General features: G+C 39.5%; 1 protein-coding gene across 1 annotated transcript in view; it reads left to right on the forward strand.

Annotated features, from left to right (window-relative positions):
- Positions 1-6,592: 6,592 nt before the first annotated feature.
- Positions 6,593-12,011, forward strand: part of LOC106471423 (paired mesoderm homeobox protein 2A-like) — a 19,877-nt gene continuing 14,458 nt past the window's right edge. The window contains exons 1-2 of the mRNA XM_013932024.2: positions 6,593-6,997; positions 9,087-9,292. Coding sequence (XP_013787478.2) covers positions 6,721-6,997; positions 9,087-9,292 — 483 coding nt within the window. The 5' untranslated portion in view covers positions 6,593-6,720. The remainder of the gene's footprint in view (positions 6,998-9,086; positions 9,293-12,011) is intronic.

Here is a 12,011-nt window from a genome sequence, read left to right on the forward strand (position 1 = left end):
TAAACAAGTATAAGGAAAATAGTTATCGTTAAATACAAAAGCTATGTAGGACTGGCTACTGAACTTGATAGCTTTTTTAGCGATATTTTTTTACCTAATACTTGTTAAAACTGGGTATGAAAATCAACAGTATACAGACGTTCAAGGAACGCTTATTGCTTACGAAATCCCTTCAGGTGATCCGAGATAAAATTGCATAATGTTTAGATCCCATTAAGGTTCGCCGAAATATCGAAAAATAATCAGTTTGCCCGACGAAAAAAAAAAAAAGTTTGAGAATCATTAGACTAGAGGAAAAGTCGATAACGCTCACCGCCAACTTTTAAGTTACTCTACTCAAATAGTGGGATTTAACCCTTGCTCTTATAACGCATCAACGGCCGCAAAGAGTGGAGCTATGGTACGAAAAACATAAGCTCTCTGATTCGCATTCCGGTACGCTTTCCATTGGGCCACGCCCGGCCATGATTATGATAATGAAAAGTATCATATCATAAAATATAGGATGGTTAAACGATATCATTGGTTACATACCAACCTCACTGCCTGTGAGTCTGGGAGACCACTGCGTCCCCCCTCAACATATTATTATCAACTTTATTCTGGTAAGACAGTTTTCAAACCACAGCTTTCAAAGATACGCTAGCGGTTGATCAGAGGGGGGCGCTTTTTTTTTGAAAATAGCTTTAAACATTTTTCGACGTTACACTGAGTTTTAAAATTTCAGAAGAGGGCTTACTCAATTTCAATAACACCCAGAAAAAAATATTGTCAACTTTTAGTATACTGTACTTATATTATTGTGACCAACTTTTAACTTTGTCCATCACGATTTTCTGTAATAAACTCATGTTTCAGGCTTTATCCTGATTTTTTATACATCACGGTCATTACAGAGTCACAACATAACGGCCCCCCAGTGGCACAGCGGTATGTCTGTGGATTTACAACGCTAGAAACCGGGTGTCGATACCCGTGGTGGGCAGAGCACAGATAGTCTATTGTGTATCTTTGTGCTTAACTTCAAACAAACAACCACAACATAACGAGTCATGACTTTTTTACAGTTTCTGGATGAAATAAAAACTAGATTTTCGAAGATTAAAAACACATAACAATGCGCCAAAATACATTCGAAAGAAACCCGCCTGACATTCCCTTGTTGCCAACATAAAAAAACTCTAAAGACCTTGTCGAAACGTTGTACATTTGCTGTTATGTTAAACTTACATTAAAGTTTTTCTTCATTACCCATTCAAGCCGTCTCCAGCCATTATTAGTCTCAAAGTAGGTTCCTCATCGTCGAATTTGAACTCTTAAAGACAATTTCCACTTTTTAACAAATTAAGTTCGGGTGTCCAAACTGGAAGTCACAGGAGAGTGTCGGGGGCTCGTAGCAAACACACAATATTGTTAAGGTACTCAGTATCTCTAAATTATAGATTCATTGGGCTGAGAAAGTTTGGGAACCTCTGAGCTAATTGACCAACTAACATTGGTTATGATCTCTTTAACTCTGTGTCCGTATACTTTATCGTTCTGATTTTGAAGATTTTGTTTCGGGCTGATTTTGCCGTCCACTCCTAAATTACAGGTTGACGCAACTTCCAATCTATTACAACTTAAACTCCTTAAAAAAAAAAACATCATCTGGTTTAGTGGTTGGCGTATCGGGCTACGGATCGAAGGTTCCCCGCACTTTCAGCTGTGGACGCATTAGATGAGTGAAACCCCATTCGGTTATTTGGTCCAAAGAGCTGGACAAAGACCTTGATCAGTAGTTCAAAGTTAGGGACCACTTACCTAAATCCCAGTGGTCCTTGTCCTGGTCGTTTAGCCCACGTGCACACAAGGTGCCATTCAGGTTGAAAATTTCAAATTCAAATTTCTTTTGTTCGAAGATTGGGACGAATTGAGTTTTGTATTTAGCTTCAAAAAAAAAACCTTTTGGTATCCTGAACTGAATTGTTCTTTCCACTCCTACATACAGCATCTGTTCATCCCTGTCTCTCGCTCTGAAACAACTTAGTCAGTGTTATAGAAAGTTATTCTTTTGAACAAATTTCACTTGTTTTCGTTTGATAAATATTTAGAATCGTTCAAAGAAACGCGTTGTTTTTTTTATCTCGCTGATTGATGTAGTTCTCATTTTGTTTTTGACGTTTTCCCCCCTTGTAATGGATCTCAGATTTTCTATCTAATTATGGAATAAAGAAAGAAACTAAGGTTGTCTGTGATGTCGTTAATGGAGATTTTATTGCCATCATCTACACTGCTGACAGGCAGAGAAACTGTTTTAGGCTTAAGAAACGCTGTTGACCGGAGCACAGACGGACAGTGTTATTTTATTGAAACAATCCACCTAATGGGACCGTTAATGGACGCCAATATTCGATACTAGTCCTGTGAGCGCGGCTACGGACCGAGTATGAGCTCCGACTCCAAGAAAATTTGATTTTTCCGACCAGAACAAAGCCTCGTGGATTCTAAACTACCAGCAGCATAACTGCTTTGAGAAACAAAACAAGGTTTTAATTGACTCAGAGTAAAATAAAAATTAACTAAAATCACGTGTACGTATACATATTAATGTTCGTGGCCATATTGTTAAAACTGAGATATTATATAGAATTTTTAGAATGAACCCATAATTAACAAAAGATACGTCTTATCTCGTTGTTTTGTTTGTTTGTTTTTGAAGTTCGCGCAAAGCTACACGAGGGCTATCTGCGCTAGCCGTCCCTAATTTACCAGTGTAAGACTAGAGGGAAGGCAACTAGTCATCACCACCCACCGCCAACTCTTGGACTACTCTTTTACCAACGAATAATGGGATTGACCGCCACATTATAACGCCTCCACGGCTGAAAGGGCGAGCATGTTTGGTGTGAAGGGGATTCGAACCCGCGACCCGCAGATTGCCGGGCCCAAACATAACTTAAATTCAAGTTTTAAAAAACTGAAATAGAAGATTTAAGTGTTTGGGCTAATAATTGTTTGTTTGTTTGTAATAAAGCACAAAGCTACACGATGGGCTATCTGTGCTCTGCCCACCACGGGTATCGAAACCCGGATTCTAGCGTTGTAAGTCTGCAGACATACCGCTGTGCCACTAGGGGGCGGGCTAATAATAACAATAAGATTCGCCAATAGTGAATTAAACATAATTATTAAGACACTTCTGGAAACTCGGCTGTTTATTTGGCATCGTTACGTGAAGACGAAACACAAAACAAATGAGAATAAGATACCATTTTTACTTAGTAGAAAAACAGGCCGAAATTTGTTACCTCGCACCATCGAATCAAGTACAAAATACCATGTTTTGTATTTAAATTTTTTAAAGTAGTATCGTAAATATACATTCGAAGGATGATTAAGATTGAGAAAACGAAAGCGTTTGATGCTGAAAATGGAGGCAGTCCCACAAGAATTGCTCAAATTATTTCTATCGATTAGCTAATGGACTACACAAACCTGAAGCGTCGACGCAGAAAGATGCGCAGTGAACATAAAAAAAATAAAGAAACATAAGGAAAGTATTGAATATAGAAGTACGTTCCGTCTCTTCCACTAAAGGAAAGTATTTAATATAGAAGTACGTTCCGTCTCTTCCACTACAGTTTCTTGCTCGCTTGCTTCGATCGTGCAAAGCTACACATGTCCCTAATTTTGGGTTCATAGATTAAAGGGAAGGTAGCAACCATTCAACAGTATTCACCGCCAACTACACGGCCCCGGAATGAGGGCACGCTCCTTGCGGCAATGGATGGCGAACCATAAAACCTCGGGAGTTGTCAGTCAAGGTATACTAAGCACTAGACACGCCCGGCCTACTGTAGCATCAACTGTCAGTGTTCTATAATATATAATATTCAAGTACGGGAAACATCATACGACATAGACAGTTCTTCATTATTTATCATTGCATCATAATGCCAATTTTGAAAAACAAAACAAAACAAATGTAATATTAAAAGCTTTCGCAAGAGGGCCGGAAATGGCGTAGTTGTAGAGGTAGAAGGTTTGTTTGATTTGTTGTATTTCGCGCCAAGCTAGGGTTACCTACGCTAACCGTACCGAATTTTGATGCGAGATAAAGCAGCTAGACAACACAACCCGCCGCCAACTCTTGGGCTACTTTAATCGAATAGTGGGACTGATCGTCATATTGTCCCCACCCCCACGGATTATGTGTCGAGTGTCCTTTGCCCACCACGGGTATCGAAACCCAGATTCTAGCGTTGTAAGTCCGCAGACATACCGCTGTGACACTGGGGGACAAATCAAACTATTATTTGTTTGTTTGTAGTTGAAGCACAAAGCTACACAAAGGGTTATCTGTGCTCTGCCCACCACGGGTATCGAAACCCGGTTTCTAGCGGTATAAGTCCGCAGACATACCGCTGTGGCACTGGGGGGGGCTGCTTAAAAGAAGCGGCGCTCTTCTGTTGGCGGCTGTTTTTGCTTTGTGTTCTAAAGTTGGCTTAAGACACGACAAGAACGAAACACAAAGTCACGTGTACTAAAAATCAGTTCTTAGTTTCTACCGGATCAGAGATCCGGAGCGTGTTTTGGATTTTTATTTTAATCTAAAGGTGTAAACTCTATTACAAGTAATTTTAAGTTTGTTTTTTAGCACAAAGTCACATACTGCGTTATCTGCGCTCTGTCCACCGCGGGGAATGTAACTCCGGATTTTAGCGTTTAAGTCCGTAAACTTAGCGTTGACCCAGCGTGGTAATTTAATTTTCAGACTGCCTCGGTTGCATTGCGAATGAATATTTGACTGATGTACTAGTAAATTACATTACCCTCTCCAACTTCATCCTAACAATTGTCCCCCCCCATTCGCAGAGACTCAGCGGTATGTCCGAAGGATTCGATAACCGCGGTGAACACTGGGTTTGAGTGATTTTGAGTTTTAAAAGATATCACTTTAAACGTTATTGACGCTGTAATTTGGGTTTCTTTCCTTGTTACTAAACACAGAGCTGCACAATGGACTATCTGTGCTCATTGTTAGGAGATATTATTAACTGTTTAGTTAACTTGCTTCCAACACATACAGCATTGTTAGGACGTGTGTGTGTGTATATATAACAATGTGTTTGCATTGTTAACCGTTGGTTCTGGCATACATCGCTGTTATTAATTTCTGTAGTTTTTAAGTCATAGTAGATTCGCCCTCTGTAGCAGAACTAACTTCGCAAAACAAATTAACAAATAATTATCATATTTGACTCATTCGGAGATCATGATATGCCAGCATATTATAGTAGAAATGTCTTGTTTGTTTGTTGTTAAGCTCAAAGCTACACAATGAGCGGTCTGTGCTGAGCCCACCAAGGGTATCGAAACCCAGTTTTTTTTAGCATTACAAGCCTTCAGACTCACCGCTGGGCCACGGGGGAGGTGAGGGGCTATAGTAGAACCACTTTGATCAAACCGGAAACCTAACGTATAGTACGGGATTGTACTGTCTTAAGTGTAATTACTTTAATTACCTTATATATGTATTTTAATTCCTTATTAAGCGCTAAGTCGCTGCAATATTAAAACATACTTTTTATAACGGGATAACAAGGCCGGGTGTAATTACTTTAATTACCTTATATATGTATTTTAATTCCTTATTAAGCGCTAAGTCGCTGCAATATTAAAACATACTTTTTATAACGGGATAACAAGGTCGGATGTCGGATGGAATGGCTGTTTTAGTTTCATACACAAAGAGATAAAGACGGTTTAATAACAATTATTGAAAATTCCCAAGGTTTAGTTTGATCATTCCATGGTGTTACATGCGTTATAAATGAGTCTTGGGATTCTCTTGGGTTTAGTTTGACCAGTAATAGTGTAGTTCGATCATTCAGTCGTGTTACACGTGTATAAAGTGCATCTCAAAAGACTGGAATTTGTGAGGCCGAACTTAGTTACTCAGTGCCACTGCCATGATTTTAGCCAAAACTGGGTGTGGCCAGTAGTTAGCGTGTCCAAATTGCGGGTCTAAAGATTCGTGGTTTATTTTCCGTTGTCGCAAAAACCCGCCCTTCAATTTGGGGCCTTGAGTGCGTCACAAGAGTCGCTTTCAAACCCCACTAGTCTATCACGCAAGAGTAGCCCAAAAGTTGGCGGTAGGTGCTGTTGATAGTTGCCATCCCTTTAGTATGTCAGTTCAAAAGTAGGGACGCCTATGTGAAAATTTGGGTGAAAATTTAACAAACAAACGAGCTTTTAGTGAACGTATCTCACTGATTAGTGAATAATGAACGAAAAGCTCACCATTACGATCCTGTTTTATTTCGGGTTCCTTTGACGGAGAATCCTTGTATAACGTTGAATCGGGACGGGCAGGACAAACTTGTAATTTGGTAATTCGAGGGAAAGAGTCATCTATCGAATTGAGGAGTAGTTAAGCTTTAGGCTAAACGAGGAAAGTGGCGGGAATACTTCTGGTCTCTCACAAAGCTGATTCCTCGGAGAGTTATAATTCAATTAAGAGTCGTGAAGCAGCGTGAGAGCGATGGTCCAGTGACAACACAGACGGAGTCAGAATTAGAAATTTTGAATAGAAGCAAAAGCTACCGCAAGTCCCTCCCCCTAGCGGGGCAGGAAGGAGTTGGCGGCAATTGCTGGAGAGCTCAACGGTAGCAGAGTGGGCTCGACTATAAAGCTGGTTGAACATGTAGTACTATTAACATTCGAAGACTTCTAACAATGGAATACCCTTACATCAACCAGCACAGCTTCGATCCCGGTTGTATGGATCCAGGCTTGTCATCGTGTCAGCGGCCATATTCTTACACCGACTTTACGTCTTGCGGCCAGGTCACCCAAATGTCTTACCGGTACTCCTCGCCATTCCACGGACCACCCGGTGCAGCGATGACCGCTTCATCCTGCGGCATGATCACCCGTCCCCGCCCCGAGTCCGTGCATATGCCGCCAGCTGCAGCAGCTCCGACCATCTTTCATACCAATATGGGACTACAAAGTAAGTGGCTGCGAACCTCTGGTAATGTCGCTTCTTAAACCTTCCTTAGCTACAGCTAACTTCATTAAGCTCCCAACCCGGGGCAGAAATGAAATAATTTAATACAATATAATTTAATGCCAATAATCTTGTTGCGAAGCACGAGCGAACTTCCGGGTCCCCACCCCCCTCTTATCCATCCTTCCACGATCTCACACGGTTGTATTACATGGTATAATATTTATCAATGTTCGAAGTGGAATTCCGTTCTGAAGGGAAGCCGAAGGGGGTGACAGTTAACAAGGTTAAGAAACAAGCTCTAAATCAGATAACCTCTAACTAAACCAGCGCAAATTGGATGAGGCATTAGATCTCCATGGTTATTGTAATACGTAACTCCTCCGATAGAAAGAAAAACAGATAGACAAACAAATAAACATATTGAAATTTATCTTTATAAATCCAGATTAACGCTTAATTAACCCTCGACGATTTATAACACTATAGATTGAGCGAAAAACAAAACTGGTGTAGATATTTAAAATTGTTTGTTTGTTTGTAGTTAAGCACAAAGCTACACAATGGGCTATCTGTGCTCTGCCCACCATGGGTATCGAAACCAGGATTCTAGTGTTGTAAGTCCGCAGACATACCGCCGTGCCACTGGGGGGGGGACGGCAAATATTTAAGATGTCTTAATGGGAAAAAAATAATAAGACTGGTTTGATTGTCGTATGTCTTCTTATAAATGGCGGATTACTTAAGTTTGATCAAGATATCTTAAAGGTAAGCCTAATCATTTACGAAGTATTGTGACTTATTAACTTCTAGAGACCGTATAAAATCTTAGAGGTAGAAACATCTGATTAGCTCTGTGTTCTGTTGTAGGAAAAAGATAAAAGTATGAGCGAAAATAACTTCGATCTAAAGGAGCAGATAAAAATTCGCTTTTTTTTACTCCAACAATAAAAATGGTTTATTAGCTGAACAAATATTGTAGCAAAAAAATATATATATCTAATCTAGATAACTGCTTTTAGTATTGACTTATAACGATTACCAGTGTGTATCAATTACCAGCACGCGAATAGTGTGCATGAGAACGATGTTACACGTTGAATTAGATACACCTTTTCAGGAAAATGTTTGGTTTGTTTGGATATTTCCCACAAAGCAAGACGAGGCTACGCTTCCCTAATTTTGATCCGATAGACTAGAGGGAAGTCAGCTACTTTTTTTTTTCTTTTAAATCGAACAATGGGATTTGACTGTCACTCTTATAACGCGCCCGAGGCTCCAAAGTGCGGAGCACGATTTTCGGCAACGGGACGCAAACAGTGGATCCCCTAAATCTATTAGGACACGCCCAGCCTTATTCAAGACGAGTGCAATGCATTTCATTAAGGCGTACCGTATCTAAGAAGTAGATAAAAATTATAATAACCTTTAATTGAGCAAAACCCAACAGGAGGTAACGGGTTAGTAGTAACCACAGAAACGACGAATAACTTGTAAGGATTTAAGTTTCGATGGCTCTTTATTGGAAGAATGACAAAAGTTCAAAACCATCTTTATAGGGACGTTTTTCTGTATTCAGTTCTCGAATGTTCTGAATGTCATCGAAATCTTGTACAAGGTAATTTATTCTAGTTAGCCTCTATATTTTGGAGGCCTGGTGGTCAGGGCACTCGACTTTCAATTCCTGTAAACAAACATGCTCACATTTTCAACCTTGGGGGATGTTATAATGTGTCGGTCAATTATAATTTTTGTTCGTAAAAGAGTAGGCCATGAGTGGGCAGTTAGTGGTGTCGACTAGCTTCCTTCCCTCTGATCTACCACTTCAAAATTAGTGACGGCTGGAGGAGATAACCCTCGAGTAGCTTTGTGCGAAGTTCAACAAACAAACCTATATATTTTGATATAAGAATTCATTTCTGTTATATAACTTATGATAAATTAGTTAATTTCGAAGTGTGTGTATACGTTGTTTGTTTGACGTCATATGAATTGCAGTTACGCCTCTTCTAAAACAACGAATACTATATTAAAGTAATAACAAAGTTCATAATGTATTTGGCTCAAGCAACTATATATACATAATTTTCAGACTACCCGCGGGCATTGTCCTACAAGATGTATCCCGGGCACGAAGGTGTGCTGTCGGAGAAGCGGAAACAACGCCGTATCCGAACCACATTCACGAGCGGGCAACTGAAAGAGCTTGAACGAGCTTTCCAAGAAACCCACTACCCAGACATTTACACCAGGGAAGAGATCGCTATGAAGACAGAGCTAACAGAGGCAAGGGTTCAGGTTAGTACGACTAAAAGTATAAAAAGAACGCCTAAAATTTTAAATCTAACACTTAACCTTTATATAACCAAAAACAAATACCCCTGTAAAAGTGTTTCTTCCTGTATACACGTCGGTAATACAGAAAAACCTACATTACGAGGTCAGAGCTGTAATATTTTGAAAGCTCACGAAAACAATCTATATGAGAATAATCGTCATTCTTATATGGATATCTTACTTTTAGCTATTTTTGCCTTTAACAATTATACTAGCTTCGATCTTCTAATATCTGTATGTTTACTACTTAGAAAAAAAAAACACAGTTATCATATCGATAAATTTCTGACTCACATAAATAATGTTAAAACACAATATTAATATCCTGAAACGATACAGAAGACATACATAAGTGAACGATATACGGTCGATGTTGTTTTGAAAACGACACGATTGTACATAGGAATGAACGTAACAACTAAGTAAAAAAGAATTTAAACGACAAACGATAAAGAACCAATGAAAATATTAACTAGCATATTATCAACCTTACCACTCCTCCCTCGGACCAGGTGTATTTAAATTAACGTATTAATAATGTTTTCAAAAACATGAACAGCACCTTTTGCGACTCACTGGCTAAACGTACAAGCATAGCCATTTCTATGTTAGAGATACTGAACAGAGAGGAGGAAAGCAACCAGCAGCGCCCGCCGCCTATGCGACTACTCTTATTCAAATAGTGGGGTTATCCGTAACTCTTAAAATGCTCCCAAAGCTGAAAGTGTTTAGCGGAATATTGCGGCTCGAACCTTAGACCTGCCAAACTGCATCGCTAGCCACTAAGACACGCCCAGCCCACACTACCAAAGGAAGTCGAAAATCAAACTTTTCAAAGTATAAATGAAATACGTTATATTACGATACCTTATGACTAGAACATAAAAACTTGACATTGACTTAATGCATCAAAAAAGTAATATCATTAAATTCAGAACAATGCAATGTGAGTAGGCTTAAGTGTTCTGCTAAGCATCAAAACTCCTGATTTCGCTAGGTTATGTCTGATCATAAAAATGCACGTGGCCTCGATGTTAACGGAACAACAGTATAGTAAAAACATATTGCACGCGACATGTACAAGACTTGCGCGTAACCAGAGGGCGGCCATCTGGACCATAAAACAATATTATTAAGAAATTCGGATAAAAAAAAACTAAGCTAACTATATAGATCAGAACTACTATAATTAATAATAAAAAGTTACGTACATTAATAAAGGCACTTCTGGATAAGTAACTGATCAGAAGTGCATGTTGAAAATCAATAAACAATAAAACTAAGCCTATAATGGGTTAGAATTTAAACGCCGAAAGCCGGCTAAATATCGGAAAACAACAAGTTAATTGTGTGTTTCAGCTTCCTGTTAATTTGTCCATTACGGTTCCAAATCATAGAAACCTTCATCTCTCATCTTCCAACCCAACTGACGAGTTATGGTATTATCCGAAAAGCTTCTTGGGCAGCGAGAAGTGGAAGAAAATAATTGTTTGTTTGTTTTGGAATTTCGCGCAAAGCTACACGAGGGCTATCTGCGCTAGCCGTCCCTAATTTAGCAGTGAAAGACTAAAGGAAAGGCAGTTAGTCATCACCACCCACCGCCAACTCTTGGGCTACTCTTTTACCAACGAATAGTGGGATTGACCGTCACATTATAACGCCCCCACGGCTGAAAGGGCGAGCATGTTTGGTGGGATGCGGATTCGAACCCGCGACCCTCAGATTGTGAGTCGAACGCCTTATCCACCTGGCCATGCCGGGCACCGAGTTATGGTATTATACGAAAAGCTTATTGGACAGCGAGAAGTGGAAGAAAATAATTGTTTGTTTGTTTGAAGTTAAACACAAAGCTACACAATGGGCTATCTGTGCTCTGCCCACCACGGGTATCGAAACCTGGTTTCTAGCATTGTAAGTCCGCAGTCATATCGCTGTTGTGCCACGGGGGGGGGGGGGGGCGGAAGAAAATAAAGACGGATCTAAAACACCTTTTTTTTCTTCAAACACCCCCAATTTCAAACAACAGCTGTGGAGAGGTTAATCCGAATTCGAAAACAACAACAACTGTAATAAACTTAAAAACTTTAAAACAAACTTTAATGATTTGATTCCACGGAATCACTTATTTTGTACCTTCGGTTAGAAAACGTTGTTGGTTCAAAGTTTTCGCGGAAAGTTACACGAAAGAGCTATTTCTACGTAACTGTCCCTAATTTTGAAATAATATACTAGATGGAAGACAAACTAGTCAAGAGCACCCATCGCCAACTCTTGGGCTACTCTAATCAAATAGTAGGATCAAACAGTCACTCTTATAAAGCACCCACGGCTTTAAAGTGCAAAGAGCATTTCTACGGAAAAGGGCTGCGAACCATGAACCCTCAGATTTATAGACCGAGCATTCTAACCACTCTATCATCTGAAATAACTTGATACGACAAAATTACTCTTAGTCAGTAAACTATCATAACCGCTTTCAAAAGGTACTTAACAACTAATTAACTCCCTCTTAGTCAGTAAACTATCATAACCGCTTTCAAAAGGTACTTAACTAATTAACTCCCTCTTAGTCAGTAAACTATCATAACCGCTTTCAAAAGGTACTTAACTAATTAACTCCCTCTCAGTTAGTAAACTATCATAACCGCTTTCAAAAGGTACTTAACTAATTAACTCCCTC

Source organism: Limulus polyphemus, unplaced genomic scaffold (assembly GCF_000517525.1).
Source record: "Limulus polyphemus unplaced genomic scaffold, Limulus_polyphemus-2.1.2 Scaffold4613, whole genome shotgun sequence".
NCBI lineage: Eukaryota > Metazoa > Arthropoda > Merostomata > Xiphosura > Limulidae > Limulus > Limulus polyphemus.